General features: G+C 36.6%; 1 protein-coding gene across 1 annotated transcript in view; it reads left to right on the plus strand.

Annotated features, from left to right (window-relative positions):
* GRIN2D (glutamate ionotropic receptor NMDA type subunit 2D) overlaps nt 1-19,838 on the plus strand; it is a 666,498-nt gene that overhangs the window by 20,401 nt on the left and 626,259 nt on the right. Inside the window, 1 exon segment of the mRNA XM_053690671.1 lies at nt 1,911-2,503. Coding sequence (XP_053546646.1) covers nt 1,911-2,503 — 593 coding nt within the window.

Genomic DNA, 19,838 nt, shown 5'->3' on the forward strand with positions numbered 1-19,838 from the left:
ATAGCGAACATGTCCGCCCAACATCGCTTAATGCCGACACCATACGCTGTCAGCATTTAACATTGCACAAGCATTTCTAGTGAAAGCATTTATATATCTTCTAATAATGGTGATGAATAAACTTTATTATATTAAAAAGAGTGCTGAATTCCCTGTCTTTTTAAAAGGGACTACTTTATCTCTTTAGTTTCTTTCTTTTTTTTTTGTTTTGTGAAAAAATCAGTGTAAAATATATGCACCTGTTTAGTACGGCTTCATAAAAGTTATATCTATATGTGGGGTGTTAAATAATGCTGCAAATTTTGTATTACTTCTAAAAGTGACACAGTGCAAGAACTGTTCAAGTGACAATAATAAAATCAATATGCTTTATTGCATTACACTTATTTTATTTCTTTTTTTTTTATTTTATTTTGCACTATGTCTTTATTCCCTTGCTAGTTCTTTTACAGAGTTTTCAATATCACTACCTATTTCTTATTGCTGAGAGTACCGTTTTCTTTTTCCCTTCTGTATTTTTTTTCCTGTTATTTATATATACGGCTGTGTATTTCACCTGCCTGGGTTCTTGTTTGCTTTTTATAACGTGAGCTTTCAAACATTCTATTTGAGTTTATTACTCCAGATCTGTAATACTGAAAGTACTGCTGGGATTACTATACAAAACATATATCATTTGAAAACATGAAGATCATGGAGTATAAACTAAGATGACTGATAAAAAAAGGAGGTTTTGTGAACATTTGATAGGGAAAGTTGGTTCAAGTTAAATGGAAATGAAACCCAATTTTTTTTCTTTCATGATTTAGAAAGAACATGCAATTTTAAACAACTTTCCAATGTAAGTCTATTAGCTAATTTGCTTTATTTTGTTGATATCCTTTGTTGAAAAACATATCTAAATAGGCTCAGTAGCTGCTGATTGGTGACTGCGCATAGATGCTTTGTGTGATTGGCTCACCCATGTGAAATGCTATTTTTTCAACAAAGGATACCTAAAGAAGGAAGTAAATTAGATAACAGAAGTAAATTGGAATGCTGTTTAAAATTGTATTCTCTGTCTGAATCATGAAAGAAAAATTTTGGGTTTCATGTCGCTTTGATAAGAGAGGCTAAGGGTTCTATTTGTGCCCATGGTCATGTTATAGTTTTGCAGCAAGTAACGCCAGTAGAATGCTTGTTTGTATAGGTAGAGGTATTTGCAGCAAAAATAGTAAGGTTCTTATGCTATTTTACAGATCATATCTTCTTGAGTATTGAGTATTGTCATTTCATCATCATTATTATTATTATTATTATTTATTTGTATAGTGCCTCAAAATTCCGTAGAACTGTATATCTCAAGAAAGATATAAATAAACTGGAATCTGTTAAAAAACTGGATAAAAAATAAATTACAAAGAAAGTCTTAATGACTTAATTATGTATAGCTAATAGAAAAAAAAGGAGAGGGTGATATAAAAGAAACTATCAAGTATATCAAACTGTTATTGAAGATGAGGCTGAAGCTATTTTTGACAAAAAGAGCAACACCAAACACAGGGTTATGATCTTAAGTTGAAGCATAGTAGGTTTAGAAGAAATATATGGAAGCATCTCTTTACAGAAAGGGTGGTTGATTTAAGGAATAAAGGTCCATTAGAGTTGGTTAAAACAAACAATGTAGGGGATTATTATAATGCCTCAGATTAACATAAGGCTTTCCTATACAATAATTAAGGTTATACTTTATTGGAATATGGGAAGACATGGTTCTTATCTGCCATCAAATTCTGTTTCTATGTTTGAGTGATGCATATCTTGTCTACATCTTCAGATATTGAATCCCCTATGATCATATGTTCAATAATGCAGAAAATGGTGGTGATTTACAAATAAATGTTAATAATGTGTATACCATTTTATTACAGGAAAAAGGTTCCACCTTTCTTCAATTAGGTGCCTCTACTGAACAACAGCTACAAGTTATCTTTGAAGTCCTAGAGGAATATGATTGGACAGCGTTTGCAGTTATCACCACCCTTTTTCCTGGTTATGAGGACTTTGTGGATTACGTTGAGTTATTGACAGACAGCAGCTTCATTGGTTGGGAAAACCGAGGTGTATTGACTCTAAATTTGACAGATGATCCTAGTAATGCCAAACTCAAGAGGCAGTTGAAAGAGATAGCAGTCCAAGTGCGCCTTCTCTATTGTTCTAAGGAGGAAGCTGATATGGTCTTTAAGGCTGCACGAGAGGCAGGTCTAACTGGACCAGGTTTTATATGGTTCATGGTCGGTACCAACTTAGGTGGCACAGCTTACATGCCTGAGCATCTCCCTGTTGGTCTTTTTACAGTGTTATCAGCTGGATGGAAAGATGATATTCATCGAAGAGTGAAAAATGGAGTAGCAATAATAGCCAAGGGAGCAGAAGCTCTGTATAAAGATTATGGATTAGTACCAGAATTTAACAATGATTGCCGGGCACCCAATCTCACCCAAATGAATGAGAACCTTCACAGGTAATATTCTACAACACATACATTTTATACCTATTTATTTTATTATCCTGGATTTTAGTTTTCAGATTTATCTAAGTTTTTATGATTTAGCAAAATGAAACTGTGCATACCCTACTAGTCATACACAATGCACATGCAATCTCATATTAATACAATATAAAACAGTTTAGCTTTTACAAATGTATACATATTGTTTAAATGAAAAAGAAAAAAAAAAAGAAAAAACTACAAAGGCACATTCAAATGTTTCACTATTGTACAGTGTGTACAAGGATTCCAAGAATCAGATTTCTTTACTTTTGTACATTTTGCCTGGTCTTAAATATATTTTATAGGCATAGTATTGAGGTGTATTTGAGTGCTGAGGTTTTGCATATGTGCAGCAACTCTCCTTTAGATACCTGCAGTGATAATTAGGTTCCAAAATTAAAGCACCCATAATTAGAGAGGGTCCACTAAACATATTTAGGTCTAGATTACAAGTGGTGTGCTAATGTTAGTGCGTTAATGTTAGTGCTAGACGCAATAAGCAATATCACGACTGTATTAACTAGTGCGAAAAATACAAGCAGAAAGTAAACTGGTGTTCTGGAGTAAAAACAAAATTTGCGCTTCACGGATTAGCATGACTAAAGACCTTGGGCTCTATTGATCAATCTCCGTATGGAGCTTGATGGCCCCTGTTTCTGGCGAGTCTTCAGACTCGCCAGAAACAGCAGTTATGAAGCAGCGGTCACAAAGACCGCTGCTCCATAACCTGTCCGCCTGCTCTGAGCAGGCGGACACATATCGCCGGGAAATCAACCCGATTGAGTACGATCGGGTTGATTGACACCCCCCTGCTGGCGGCCTATTGGACGCGAGTCTGCAGGGGGCGTCGTTGCACCAGCAGCTCTTGTGAGCTGCTGGTGCAATGCTGAATATGGCAAGCGTATTGCTCGCCGTATTCAGCGAGGTCTGGCGGACCTGATCCGCACTGTCGGATCAGGTCCGCCAGACCTTGATAACTTGGGGCCCTTGTGTAAAGTGTAAGGGTTTAAAAAAAAATCTCCGCAAAACACATCAAAAGCACATTGTAATAAAGAGTTACACCCATAAATACAATTTCTGATAAAATGTCTAATAAATATGAATAATTGTTTTATAAGGGTTAGGATATGCTATATGCCCATGCACTTGACTGGAAAGGGCTATAAAGTATATAGTAACAAACATAGTAACATAGTAGATAAGGTTGAAAAAAGACTGAAGTCCATCGAGTTCAACCTATACAAATCTAAAATACTTACAAAAAGCTCCAGTTAAGCTTAAATAACCCCATTAAAATGTGACCCATTTAATACTAGCAATCATATCCATGAATTTTGTTTATATACAGAAATTTATCCAGACTATTTTTAAATGTATCTATGGTATTGGCATTCACTACCTCCTTTGGTAATGAGTTCCACAATTTTATTGCTCTTACAGTGAAAAAACGTTTCCGTTGCAGGAGATTAAATCTCCTTTCCTCCAACCTTAAATTATGACCTCTTGTCAGAACCAATTTTCTTGGAATAAAAAGAGCTTCTGCCATCTCTGTATATGGGCCTTGAATATATTTATATAAAGTAATCATGTCACCTCTCAAGCGCCTTTTTTCTAAAGAGAACAGACCCAGTTTGGCTAGCCTCTCCTCATAGGTTAATTTCTCCAATCCCCTTATTAGCTTTGTGGCCCTTCTCTGAACTTTTTCTAGTTCTGCAATATCTTTTTTAGCAATCGGTCCCCAGAACTGCACTCCAAACTCAAGGTGAGGTCTTACCAGGGCTTTATATAATGACAGAATTATGCTTTCCTCCCTTGAATCAATGCCTCTTTTAATACATGCTAGTATCTTATTAGCCTTTGAAGCCGCTGCCCTGCATTGTGCACTCATCTTTAGCTTGTTATCTATTACTACTCCCAAATCCCTTTCCTCCTGTGTTTGGCTAAGTCTTGTCCCATTTAAAAAATACATAGCCTGCTTATTTTTACTTCCAAAATGTAGAACCTTACATTTTTCCGTATTAAATCTCATTTTCCATTCACTTGCCCATAGTTCTAATTTTAGCAAATCCCTTTGCAAAGAGAGTTCATCCTGCTCTGACCTAATGACCTTACTTAACTTAGTATCATCTGCAAAAATAGAGATGTCGCTATTTAATCCTTGCTCCAAGTCATTTATAAAAATATTAAAAAGAACAGGGCCCAGTACTGATCCCTGGGGGACGCCACTGATTACCTTTGTCCAATCTGAGTATGATCCATTTACTGCTACTCGTTGCTCCCTATCTTTTATCCAGTTATTTATCCATGAGCTAACATTTTCAGCTATTCCCAGTCCCTTAATTTTGTGCATTAATCTCTCATGTGGCACTGTATCAAATGCCTTTGCAAAATCTAAGTATATCACATCAACTGATTCCCCTTTATCTATATTTTTACTTACTTCCTCGTAGAATCTAATTAGATTAGTTTGACATGATCTATTTCTCCTAAAGCCATGCTGATTAGAACTCATAATCTTGTTTACACGAATATGCTCATCAATATAATCCCTTATAATCCCTTCAAATATCTTCCCCACTATTGATGTCAGACTAACTGGTCTATAGCTTCCTGGATCATCCCTGCTTCCCTTTTTGAAGAGTGGCACCACATCAGCTTTACGCCAATCCTGGGGTACCATGCCTGAGGATAATGAGTCTTGAAAAATTAAGAGTAAAGGTTTGTCTATAACAGTGCTAAGTTCACTTAACACCCTTGGGTGTATTCCATCTGGGCCTGGAGTTTTATTTACCTTAATATTTTTTAGTTTTTTCCTGATATCCTCTAAACAAAACCCAGTTAGTGGTATGGACTGGCATGTTCTATTCTGTTCCAAAGTATCATTCAATGGTTCCTCTCTTGTGTATACTGAAGAAAAAAAACTGGTTTAGTACCTCAGCCTTCTCCCTGTCATTATCTATCTATCTATCTATCTATCTATCTATCTATCTATCTATCTATCTATCTATCTATCTATCTATCTATCTATCTATCTATCTATCATCTATCTAAGCATTACTGTAATGTGAATTTAAGGAAAAAAACTCACTAAATGTTACATCTAGGAGAAGAAATTAATTTGCAGATTTTATAGTTTAACCTTTACCATACACTTTTTTTTAGATGGGTTCAATTTTTATATACAGAATTAACGGACTCTGAAGGGGCGGTTAGCAATAAATTTGCTGTAACATGTTTGAAATCAGGAATCCAGTCTGCAGTCAATAAATTATAACTACCCTACTATGTGCAGAAGCACATTAAAATAGACCCTTGGATACTTTAAACAATTAACCCTTATGTTTTAGATATCTTTTTATTATGTGTTTGGGAAATTACTAAACAATCTACTGCTCAGTATTGTGCTAATGTGTTAAACACTACAAATAGCAATTCTGTAATAGAAGAAAAGTAAACTTCTCCCTAAAAGCAGAGTACACATGTCAACATATCTGCCAGCAAGTTCTTATATCTCTAAGGCAGTACTGTAGAAGAATTATTTTATAGGGATTCAAAGGCAAAACACTTATATCCACTATTTAAGTTCCCAGTGAATCACACAAATGCCAGAAAATTCCTGTTTATATGTTCTCATTTAAAAGAAATTAGGGAGTTAATATCTACTCTACAATCAGTCATCAACTGTCTCAAAAATAGGATTACAAAGGTTTAATTGTTTTGTCCTTTGTTAACATTATTGCTGTCACTTATGACATTGTGATACGTTATATTATGCATCTGATTATATCTTATATGGTGTCAACAACAAATGCCAAGGGGGTGTGACCTATTTTTATTTTAGTGTTTAGCTTTTGTTAAATGCTCAATTCATAGATAAACCAATAAAAGTATAAACTCTGGCTCTCATTACACTTAGCTGATCAATTAGCTACCATGTTTTATGCTTACACTGGCCAGATGTTGCTTCTTTAGAGTGTGGCAAACTCATAAAATCTTCTTACAGAAAGCCAGATAAAAGCTGTCTATATCTTGCACACATAATCAAGATTTCTTAAAGGGACATTAAACTGCCAGGTATAGCAACAGTTTTCCAATTGTGCCTGCAGCCCTTTTTAAAGTCGTTCTCTTATTTTAAACTTTTACAAGTGCTGATTAGTAAAACTCTGCATTTGGATATTATAGGAACATTTCAGCCAAAATTAGAATCCACATGGATGCATTTCAGTTTTGAATAGAAGCGCTTTTGTATTATATACAGTATCTACTATTCCTAAAGCCTGTGTACACGGGCCATTTTTTGCAGTACAGCAGTTCCACCCCTTGCTCTTTCTCTATCCCCCCTCTCTTTTGCTCTCTCTTTCCCCCTCTCTTCTACTCTCTCTCTCCCCTCTCTCTATTTTGCTCTCTTTCTCCCCCTCTCTTTTGCTCTCTCTCTCCTCTCTTTTGCTCTCTTTCCTCCCTCTCTTTTCTTCCCTATCTTTTGCACTCTCCCCTCTCTTTTGCTCTCTCTCCCCCTCTCTTTTGCTCTCTCTCCCTCTCTCTTTTGCTCTCTCTCCCCCTCTCTTTTGCTCTCTCTCTCCCCCTCTCTTTTGCTCTCTCTCCCCCTCTCTTTTGCTGTCTCTCTCCCTCTCTTTTGCTGTCTCTCTCCCTCTATTTTGCTCTCTTTATCCCCCTCTTTTGCTCTCTCTCTCTCTCTCTCTCTCTCTCTCTCTCTCTCTCTCTCTCTCTCTCTCTCTCTCTCTCTCTCTCTACCCCCTTTCTTTTGCTCTCTCCCCCCTCTCTTTTGCTGTCTCTCTCCCACCTCTCTTTTGCTGTCTCTCCCCCCTCTCTTTTGCTCTCTCTTCCCCTTACTTTTGCTCTCTCTATTTCCCCTCTTTTGCTCTCTCTCTCCCCTTTCTTTTGCTCTCTCCCCCCTCTATTTTGCTGTCTCCCTCCCTCTCTTTTGCTCTCTCTATCCCCCCTCTTTTGCTCTCTCTATCCCCCCTCTTTTGCTCTCTCTCTCCCCTCTCTTTTGCTCTCTCTCTCCCCTCTCTTTTGCTCTCTCTCTCTCCTCTCTCTTTTGCTCTCTCTCCCCCCCTCTCTTTTGCTCTCTCTATCCCCCCTCCTTTGCTCTCTCTATCCCCTCTCCTTTGCTCTCTCTATCCCCTCTCTTTTTCTCTCTCTCTCCCCTTTTGTTTGCTCTCTCTCTCCCTTTTCTCCCCCTCTCTTTTGCTCTCTCCCCTTTCTCCCCCTATCTTTTGCTGTCTCTCTCCCTCTCTTTTGCTCTCTCTATCCCCCCTCTTTTGCTCTCTCTATCGCCCCTCTTTTGCTCTCTCTCCCCTCTCTTTTGCTCTTTCTCTCCCATTTTGTTTGCTCTCTTTCCCACCTCTCTTTTGCTGCCTCTCTCCTCCTCTCTTTTCCTCTTTCTCTCCCTCTCTTTTGCTCTCCCCCCCTCTCTTATGCTCTCTCTCTCCCCCTCTCTTTTGCTCTCTCTCTCTCCCCCCTCTCTTTCCTCCCTCTCTTTTGCTCTCTCCCTCTCTCCTCTCTCTTTTGTTCTCTCTCTCTCCCCCTCTCTTTTGCTCTCTCTCTCACCTCTCTTTTGCTCGCTCTTCCCCTCTCTTTCCCCCCCTCTCTTTTGCGCTCTCTCTCTCTCCCCTCTTTTGTGCTCTCCCCCCTCTCTTTTGCTCTCTTTCTCCCCTCTCTTTTGCTCTCTCTCTCCCTTTTCTCCCCCCTCTCTTTTGCTCTCTCCCCTTTCTCCCCCCTATCTTTTGCTGTCTCTCTCCCTCTCTTTTGCTCTCTCTATCTCCCCTCTTTTGCTCTCCCTCCCCCCTCTCTTTTGCTCTCTCTCTCCCTCTCTTTTGCTCTCTCTATCCCCCTATTTGCTCTCTCTCTACCCCCTCTTTTGCTCTCTCTCTATCCCCCCTCTTTTGCATTCCCCCCTCTCTTTTGCGATCTCCCTCCTCTCTTTTGATCTCCCTCCCCTTTCTCCCCCTCTCTTTTGCTGTCTCTCTCCCTCTCTTTTGTTCTCTCTATCTCCCCTCTTTTGCTCTCTCCCCTTTCTTTTGCTCTCTCTCCCCTTTCTTTTGCTCTCTCTCTCCCCTTTCTTTTGCTCTCTCTCCTCCCCTTTCTTTTGCTCTCTCTCTCTCCCCCTCTTTTGCTCTCTCTCTATCCCCCTTCTTTTGCTCTCTCTCTATCCCCCCTCTTTTGCTCTCTCTATCCCCCCTCTTTTGCTCTCTCTATCCCCCCTCTTTTGAGCTCTGTCTCGCCCATCCACATGGCCCCGCCCACATCATGCCCGCGTTACGCCAGGTCCTGCAACCATTGCGCCCAGTCGGCCCCTGCCCGCGATGCCAGGTCAGTCTATTGAAGGCCAGGTGTGTTTGTCCTCACACAGTCTCTACTGCGCATGACAGCTTCGGACAAACACACTTGGCCTTTTATATTATAGGATTAGCAAAAATGCTTCTTGAAAAAGCTATAGCTGTTTCAAAAGTGTATTTAAAGAGACAGTAAACCTTAAAAATAATGTTACAGGAGCGAGCTGCACTTAGTGCTATGGCGCGGTCGGGCCGGGCTGTGACTATACAGCTGGCCCGATGCGCTGACTAAATATTACAGACCCGCTCAGCAGAGCGCAGAGAGCGGGTCTGTAAAAGGGCCATAATTTTTACATATTAAAAGAGAAAAAAGGGTTTTAGAACTATAGCACTTAAATAATGTTATATAATTCTGCAATATGTGCAGAGTTATATAACATTATTTTTAAGGTTTACTGTCCCTTTAAGTATGCACAGCGCATCAGAATTTTAAACAAAGCACTAGCTCAGAAAGCCTAACATGCTTGTACCATCGGGTAATTGCTGACATAATGCAACCCCCACTGGTGATCTGAGCAGCTGCAGTATTAAAATGCTGATGCACTGAAAATAGCTAGCTATGCTTCACATGCACGTGCAGAGAAAAATGTTGACATTAAAGCAGTGATAACTTTTACTAGAGGCATTTTTGCTAATACAGTACATGTATATTGCAAATATGTTTCTCTTCAAATATGTAATTCATTTATGTGCATACACATTTTTTTTATCAGAATGTCCCTTTAAGTATATTCACAAATTATGACAGAAGTGGGGGGCCTTTACAGATCAGTAATATTGTTGTTTTCTTGACATCCCTTATTGTTCTCTTCAGTTTAGAGTGCACAATATAGAGTGGGAGCTGTAATTTTTTGGAGTGGGTACATTGCTCTTAATTATTCCTGTAACTTTAAAACTGTGTTAAAAATGCAAATATTTAAAGCTTCTGTTTGCTGTTGTGTAAACTAACCCTAAGTGCAAGGTATAGCAAAAGGCATTAGCATCGCTAGTCTGTGAAAACACACTGCTTCTATCACAAGATGCAACAATATGGGCCAGTTTATGAGTGGAACGGTAGTTTGCGCAAGCGTTCGAGCGTTAAAACTGATAGAATTTTTTTTGCGCTTGTCAACTTGCGCTCGTATTAAGATTTAAAAGTAAAAAGTTTGCTTAAGTTAAGCATTATTATGAGTTTAACTGTACTTTTAAATGTATTTTTGATGTGTTTTGTTACACTTTTTAACTTGCGTAACAGTTAACCTGAGCTCTGAACTCGCAGTAATCTTTCTAGCGTATTTCGTGATTGTGCTCACGTGTTCGCATTTACTTTCAACTTGTAATATGGGCGGAATTTAACACAAAAAGATGTTAAAATATGGTAGCACCCAGTCTAAAGATGCAGAGCTTTACTAACAGGTGTCTGCAATGGGTTAAAATTTAGGAATGACCATAAAGAGTGCGATAGGTACAGCAGAGAAAACAGAAGCATGGTTAGTATTAATCATGTTACTGAAGTTGTAACCAGGATTTTAATGTCCCTTTAAGTAAATCATATGGAAGTATTGGAAAACATTAGAAAAGGACACAAGAAATCACACATTAAATACATTATTACATTTTTGCAATGCAAATGCTAATAGATATATTTGCAAATTATCTATATAAAGTTGTACTGAGCCACAGTAATTCTTGTTGTTATATCTTTTCCATTATGTAGCTGTTTCTATCCCTTTATTTATTTTAGTCAAAGGTGAAAATGTGCACAAATATTCACAAATATATACACAAAAGATTGTTTATAGAGATGTGTTTATATTTAGAGGCCATTTAAATATATTGATTATTATTGTCTCCATATGCTTTGTGTCTCTGTAATAAAATAGTATAGTGCAATATTGTGTAATAAAGGACTTCAATGACAGATGCTTAATCACTGGATTTGTTCCTCTATCTTCTGCATAAACATATAAAATGTGTCCCAGATAAGAAACGGCATCCTGGTTTTGAACTGCAAAACTCTCTCCTGGACACTTAAGAGTTCATACAATCGGTTGTGGGTCTTTCCTTCTAGATGCAGAATACACTAGTATACTAAATTCACACCATGGGGCATATTTATCAAGCTCTGTATGGAGTTTGAAGGCTCACCGGAAACGGAAGTTATGAGGCAGCAGACATGATACGCTACTTCGTATCATGTCTGCTCGCACATTGATAAATATGCCCCCATATTGTAAAAGAGACTTAAAAAAATAGTTCTAAATGTATCATCCAAGGGCAGATAGGTGCAAATATACTGTATTTGCCCCTGTCCGCCTAGCTTCTCTTCTGGCGAGCAGCAATCCGCATTTACCATTGCACACGAGGACTACTGTGGAAAGTAAGTGGGAAAAAAAACTAACACCCTTAAAAAAACTAACACCCTTGCTCGCGTGCAAACCCAATCAATTTTAACCAAGTGCGCTAACCAGACATGAAATATTAATATTTTACATTCCAATGTTTTTCATATAGAAGAATATGATCTATTCATTCATAAATATATATATATATATATATATATATATATATATATATATATATATATATATATATATATACATATAAACAAGAGAACTCAGACCCTTATTTATCTAGCACCCAACTATTTCTGGAAAAATATATATGCTTATAAACAATGAAAGATTAAAGAATAAATAATACACATACTATTTGAAAGTGCGTTTTTAAAGATTTATATATTGATGTCTGCATAACAATAATACATAAGCAAGACCCCTAAATATGTAGAAAGTTCAAAGTCCACAACCCGGGTTGTTAGGTGGAAATTAATGAGCTAGTCCATTCATTGACCAATATTGGTATTTTTATGAATGCCTAATTGTTGGCACATTTGTAATCCCAATGATGGAAAACAACGTTAATGCAGGGACAGCACCATTAGTTATGTAACACTGACACTGTAGGTTTTTAAACTTGTATCTTCGTGCACCCAATGCAGATTATAACTGTATCATTAGTAGCAGAAAAAAGTGGCAATTTTTCAATACCACATTAGACTTGCTTTGACAGTTCTGTGTTGCGTGTGGGGATATTATAAGACAGGTACCTGCTTCCTTGGTTGTTCCGTCAGTGACGTGTCATGGTTTCATATCTACCTGCTCGTTGTTTCCAATTTTTCTTTTTTCAAACCGGTTTCGGGGATATCACCTTTCCTTTCAACTCCGTGCTTGCTTGGCTCTTTCTGTGCATCTGCACGCCTTGACTTGCACTGGAATATACTTTCGTTAGGAGGTCAGCTTTTTGGACGGTGCACCGCTGCTGCACCGCTCCAAACAAACAAACTTTGCAGCTACGCGCGTTTCACCCGGGGTCCATTCGGGCTTCTTCCGGCTGTGTGTAATTGGAGATTGCTCTCCATAGCCTTTAAACAGTATGCTCCGCCTTTGATTGGCTTTTTCAGGTACATAGTGTGTTTTAGCCGTACAGGTGAAATGTCAGACAATTATAAATGTTTATCTTGTTATGCTTTAACCTTTTTCTTAAAATCACACATTTTCTATATACAATATTATATCTGTTCATACTGTGCAGAGTCCACAACACCCATTTTGTATTAGATTTTCTTATTAACGGAATTACTTTAAATCTTATGGGCAGCTGGATTAAATGCCTTAGTATTATGGTTCTGTATATATTGCTTCAGTCTCCTAAAAATGAGCCAAAATTTAGCTCTTCATTTAGGCCCTCTGGTTTTAGACTTTTTAGATTATAGATCCATTTGCTTTCTTTACACAGTAGAATTTTATCTAAATTTCCTCCTCTACCTTTCAAGTCTACTATTTCTAGGCCTCTAAATTTTAACTGTCTCTTGTCGCTATTGTGGCACTCTGCAAAGTGACGTGCTACACTGCTGGTTTTTGTGCATTTATTTTTAATGTCTCTTTTATGTTCTTTTATCCTTTCTTTGAGCTCCCTATAGGTTTTACCTATGTAATATTGGGGGCAGTTGCAGCAAACCATATACACTACTCCTTCACTTTTGCAAGTTATACGTCCCTTTATTGTATGAAAGGACCCAAATTTATCACAGAAGCTTTTTCCTACCAGCATATTTGCGCAGACTGAGCAGTGTGAGCATTTAAAATTCCCATTCTTTTTATCAGTTAACCAGTTTCCTGTATTTTTATTTTTATTCTCAAAGTGGCTCTGAACTAGAAAGTCTTTTAAATTTGGTGCTCTTTTTGGAGTCATAAGTGGGGATTCTCCTACAAATTTGCCTATTGATTTATCAATCCACAAAATGTGCCAGTGTTTATTTAAAATTGAACGGATATTCTGCCATTTATGATTGTATGTTCCTATAAATCGAATTAAGGATGATTCCGTTGTGTCATCTGCTTTTTCATATAATAGATCATCCCTGTCCTTACTTTTAGTCTTATTGAATGCTTTTTTTAGACATTGTTGTGTATAGCCTCTTGCTTTGAATCTTTTATTTAGATTACCTGCTTCAATTTTAAATTGTTCAATATCTGAGCAGTTTCTTTTGTGTCTTAAAAATTGGCCATAGGGTATATTTTGTATCAGTTTTTTAGGATGGTGACTATCAAATGAAAGTAATGAGTTTCCTGCAGTGTCTTTGCGAAATGTTGCTGTTTTGAGGCTATTATTGTCATTGATGATGCGTAAATCAAGAAATGTGATCTCATTTTTACTGTAAGTGTAAGTGAATTTTAAGTTCCAATTGTTATTGTTTAGTTTTTGCATAAATTCTATCAATTTCTTCTCTGTGTCCTCCCATAGGAGGAACACGTCATCGATGAATCTTAGCCATAAAGAAATGGAGTCATTTATCTCAGCACTATTAAGAATTTGATCAAATTCCCATTTTCCTAAGTAGAGGCAAGCATCCCCCATGATAAAGGGGTAGAGGCAATAAAATACTTTCTAATTCAAAGAGGTTCAGAATATGACAAACATACAAATTTTGTGTTGGAACTGTTATCTTTTATTTTAAAGCATAATTATTTTATGTTTGGAAACAAATGTTATCAACAAAACTTAGGAACAGCAATGGGGACTTGCTGTGCACCCACATTTGCTTGCCTCTACTTAGGAAAATGGGAATTTGATCAAATTCTTAATAGTGCTGAGATAAATGACTCCATTTCTTTATGGCTAAGATTCATCGATGACGTGTTCCTCCTATGGGAGGACACAGAGAAGAAATTGATAGAATTTATGCAAAAACTAAACAATAACAATTGGAACTTAAAATTCACTTACACTTACAGTAAAAATGAGATCACATTTCTTGATTTACGCATCATCAATGACAATAATAGCCTCAAAACAGCAACATTTCGCAAAGACACTGCAGGAAACTCATTACTTTCATTTGATAGTCACCATCCTAAAAAACTGATACAAAATATACCCTATGGCCAATTTTTAAGACACAAAAGAAACTGCTCAGATATTGAACAATTTAAAATTGAAGCAGGTAATCTAAATAAAAGATTCAAAGCAAGAGGCTATACACAACAATGTCTAAAAAAAGCATTCAATAAGACTAAAAGTAAGGACAGGGATGATCTATTATATGAAAAAGCAGATGACACAACGGAATCATCCTTAATTCGATTTATAGGAACATACAATCATAAATGGCAGAATATCCGTTCAATTTTAAATAAACACTGGCACATTTTGTGGATTGATAAATCAATAGGCAAATTTGTAGGAGAATCCCCACTTATGACTCCAAAAAGAGCACCAAATTTAAAAGACTTTCTAGTTCAGAGCCACTTTGAGAATAAAAATAAAAATACAGGAAACTGGTTAACTGATAAAAAGAATGGGAATTTTAAATGCTCACACTGCTCAGTCTGCGCAAATATGCTGGTAGGAAAAAGCTTCTGTGATAAATTTGGGTCCTTTCATACAATAAAGGGACGTATAACTTGCAAAAGTGAAGGAGTAGTGTATATGGTTTGCTGCAACTGCCCCCAATATTACATAGGTAAAACCTATAGGGAGCTCAAAGAAAGGATAAAAGAACATAAAAGAGACATTAAAAATAAATGCACAAAAACCAGCAGTGTAGCACGTCACTTTGCAGAGTGCCACAATAGCGACAAGAGACAGTTAAAATTTAGAGGCCTAGAAATAGTAGACTTGAAAGGTAGAGGAGGAAATTTAGATAAAATTCTACTGTGTAAAGAAAGCAAATGGATCTATAATCTAAAAAGTCTAAAACCAGAGGGCCTAAATGAAGAGCTAAATTTTGGCTCATTTTTAGGAGACTGAAGCAATATATACAGAACCATAATACTAAGGCATTTAATCCAGCTGCCCATAAGATTTAAAGTAATTCCGTTAATAAGAAAATCTAATACAAAATGGGTGTTGTGGACTCTGCACAGTATGAACAGATATAATATTGTATATAGAAAATGTGTGATTTTAAGAAAAAGGTTAAAGCATAACAAGATAAACATTTATAATTGTCTGACATTTCACCTGTACGGCTAAAACACACTATGTACCTGAAAAAGCCAATCAAAGGCGGAGCATACTGTTTAAAGGCTATGGAGAGCAATCTCCAATTACACACAGCCGGAAGAAGCCCGAATGGACCCCGGGTGAAACGCGCGTAGCTGCAAAGTTTGTTTGTTTGGAGCGGTGCAGCAGCGGTGCACCGTCCAAAAAGCTGACCTCCTAACGAAAGTATATTCCAGTGCAAGTCAAGGCGTGCAGATGCACAGAAAGAGCCAAGCAAGCACGGAGTTGAAAGGAAAGGTGATATCCCCGAAACCGGTTTGAAAAAAGAAAAATTGGAAACAACGAGCAGGTAGATATGAAACCATGACACGTCACTGACGGAACAACCAAGGAAGCAGGTACCTGTCTTATAATATCCCCACACGCAACACAGAACTGTCAAAGCAAGTCTAATGTGGTATTGAAAAATTGCCACTTTTTTCTGCTACTAATGATACAGTTATAATCTGCATTGGGTGCACGAAGATACAAGTTTAAAAACCTACAGTGTCAGTGTTACATAACTAATGGTGCTGTCCCTGCATTAACGTTGTTTTCCATCATTGGGATTACAAATGTGCCAACAATTAGGCATTCATAAAAATACCAATATTGGTCAATGAATGGACTAGCTCATTAATTTCCACCTAACAACCCGGGTTGTGGACTTTGAACTTTCTACATATTTAGGGGTCTTGCTTATGTATTATTGTTATGCAGACATCAATATATAAATCTTTAAAAACGCACTTTCAAATAGTATGTGTATTATTTATTCTTTAATCTTTCATTGTTTATAAGCATATATATTTTTCCAGAAATAGTTGGGTGCTAGATAAATAAGGGTCTGAGTTCTCTTGTTTATATGTATACTAATTAAATACCCTTATCTGTGCACTATACTGAGAAATGTGGTCCTATATAGGACACATGATATTTTATCTCAGTATATTAAACTGTGAAATTTACTAAACTAGTGGTGCTGGCACAAAATTACAAATATATATATATATATATATATATATAAAATGTTTTTTGGTAAATATATATATATTTACATAGATTAGCGCTGCAGAATCTGTTGGCGCTCTACAAATAACCGATAATAATAATATAGGTACAGATATATAGAGACATGTAAAGAAATATCTGTTTATAAATACTTAGGACATATTCCCCTGTGTGAAGAACAATGGGATGTGAAATATTTACAGTACAAGCACAGTTTAACACTTTATTAAATATGAATATTGCATAAATAGTTTTTGACATGTTTTCAGCTACTTAACTGCAAAGAGCTCCAATACATTATATATATATATATATATATATATATATATATATATATATATATATATATATATATATATATATATATATATATATATATATATATATATATATATATATATTTATGTGTTTACATGTGTACATATATATATATATATATATATATATATATATACACAGTCATGGCCAAAAATATTGGCACCCCTGTATTTCTGTCAGATAATGCAATTGTTGCAATTACAAATGTTTAGACATTCTCATGTTTATTTCTTTTATTTGTATTGGTATGACACAAAAAAGTGGAGAAAATAAAGCCAAATCTGACACATTCCATGCAAAACTCCAACATTGGACTGGACAAAATTATTGGCACCTTCTCAAAATTGTAAGAAATAATTGCATTCCAAGTTTGTAATTCTCCTGTAAATTTGTAATTAAACACACCTGTATCAATTAAAAGGTGCTGACAATCACACAGGCAACCAGTTAAAATGGTGGAAATTTAAATCAACCTTTCTGTTGTGTCTCTCTGTGTGCCACACTGAGCATGGAGAAGAGAAAGAGCAGCAAAGAATTGTCTGAGGATTTGAGAACAAAAATTGTGGAAAAGCATGGACAATCTCAAGGTTACAAGTCCATCTCCAGAGATCATAATGTTCCTGCGTCCACTATGCGCAACATTGTCAAGACGTTTACAGCCCATGGCACTGTAATCTCTCTGGAGGTGGACGAAAGAGAAAAATTGATCAAAGATTGCAACAAAGTATTGTTCGAATGGTGGATAAAGAACCTCAATCAATTTTCAGACAAATTCAAGCTAACATTCAGGCACAGGGTACAAATGTGTCAGCTCACACTATACATCTCCATCTGAATGAAAAGGGACGCTATGGTAGGAAACCAAGGAGGACCCCACTGCTGACACAGAAACATAAAAAAGCCAGATTGGAGTTTGCCAAAACCTACCTAAGGAATCCAAAATCCTTTTGGGAGAATGTGCTGTGGACAAACGAAACAGAATTACATCTTTTTGGTAAAACCCATCATTCTACTGTTTTCAGAAAAAGAAATGAGGCTCTTAAAGAAAAGAATACAGTCCCTACAGTCAAACATGGGGGAGGTGCACTGAAGTTTTTGGGTTGCTTTGCTGCTTCAGGCACTGGATGTCTTGACTGTGTGCAGGGCATTATGAAATCTGAAGACTACCAAAGAATTCTGTGGTGCAATGTAAGGCCCAGTGTCAGAAAGTTGGGTCACCGTCAGAGGTCATGGGTCTTACGCAGGACAATGACCCAAAGCACATGTCTAAAAGCACCCAGAAATGGTTTAAGACAAAGCGCTGGAGAGTACTGAACTGGCCTGCAATGAGTCCAGATCTCAATCCCATAGAGCACCTGTGGAGAGATCTCAAAACAGCAGTTGGGAAAAGGAACCCTTCCAATCTGAGAGACCTGGAGCAGTTGGTTGAAAGAAGAGTGGTTCAAAAATTCCAGTTGTGAAACTCATTGATGGTTACAGGAAGTGATTGATTTCAGTCTTTTTTTCCCCAAGGGGTGTGCTACCAAATATTAAATTGAGAGTGCCAATAATTTTGTCCAGTCTATTTTTGGAGTTTTGCATGGAATGAGTCAGATTTTGCTTTTTGTTCCCACTTTTTTTGTGTCATACCAATACAAACAAAATAAATAAACATGAGAATGCCTAAATATTTGTAATTGCAACAATTTTCTGGGTGAAGTGGTGCATTATCTGACAGAAATGTCAATATTTTTTCAATATTTTTAGCCATGACTGTGTGTGTGTATATATATATATATATATATATATATATATATATATATATATATATATATATATATATATATATATATATATATACATAAATACATCTGTACACATTTAAACGCACATTTGTAGATATATATACATAAATACATCTGTACATCTGTCTCGTGTTATTGGCTCGCCAGTGCATTAACTAGCGTCCCAGTAATGCATTGCTGCTCCTTCAACATAGAATACCAAAAGAATAAAGATAATTAGATTACAGAAGTAAATTGGAAAGTAGTTTAAAATTGTGTTCTCTATCTGAATCATGAAAGAAAAAGTTTGTGTTTCATGTCCCTTTAACTGTATATACTACTTAAAGGGTCATTAATATGATAACATTGCATGCTCTAATTCATTAGCACATGCAATTTTTATCATTAGCTACATTGCAGCTCTGTGTGTTTAGCCCAGTTGTGTGACTGCTGCTGCTTGGCCTACCAGTTTCTATTTGGGACCCTCAGTGCTCTTTGGGTCAAAAGTGATAGTTTAACTATGTGTTTGACCCTGTTTCAGTGTTGCTAGTGATAAACTTCCACGTTCTAACAAATTAGAGCATATCATTGTATTACAATAATAGGCTGTTAAACATATACAAAATAATAAAAAATACATTACTGATGTCTGCTTTCTGCTCATTGGTGCTGAGAGACGCACAAAAACCTTGGAGGGCCATATGTGTCTAATGGCCCAGTGATCTAAAGCTCTCTACTCAGGTGAGATGATCCAAGAAGAGGTCTTGTCAGTACGGAGAGGTCCCTCAAAGAATTTTAAAAATACACATTTTAGTTGACGAGATGCTTATCTTGTCATGCAGGGTTCTGGGTGTGAAAGATAGACTTACATTACAATACAAAGTCTAAAAAATAATCCCAAAGATTTTTGCGAGATTTCTCTCCATGGCAGCGATCTTCTAGCCCTATGTCTCTGGCTTATTAGAATTGTAGCACTCTCTGACAGTCAAGGGGTTAAATGTTAAATATTATACTATTATTCAACAAGGAGGCTATAATCTATCCTTCTAATAAACATTTCTTTTAGCATTCAAGCAGATTGCTTTCCAAACTAAATTAATAAAATTTCCCTATATTAAATTGCACAGCACCTTAAAATTAATGAATACTTTAACTTCTTTACTCAAAGCGTACTAACAATGTAATTATTTCTTAACAATTACTCACCCATGTCTATGATAAACCGCTTCATGTAGCAAACTCATTTCTTCCTAAAACTAATTAAACACTTTTACCAAAAGAAAATATATTGCACTGTAGAATCAAAAGACCATTTAACATTATTCATGCACT

The sequence above is a fragment of the Bombina bombina genome, chromosome 8 (genome assembly GCF_027579735.1).
Source record: "Bombina bombina isolate aBomBom1 chromosome 8, aBomBom1.pri, whole genome shotgun sequence".
Classification (NCBI taxonomy): Eukaryota; Metazoa; Chordata; class Amphibia; order Anura; family Bombinatoridae; genus Bombina; species Bombina bombina.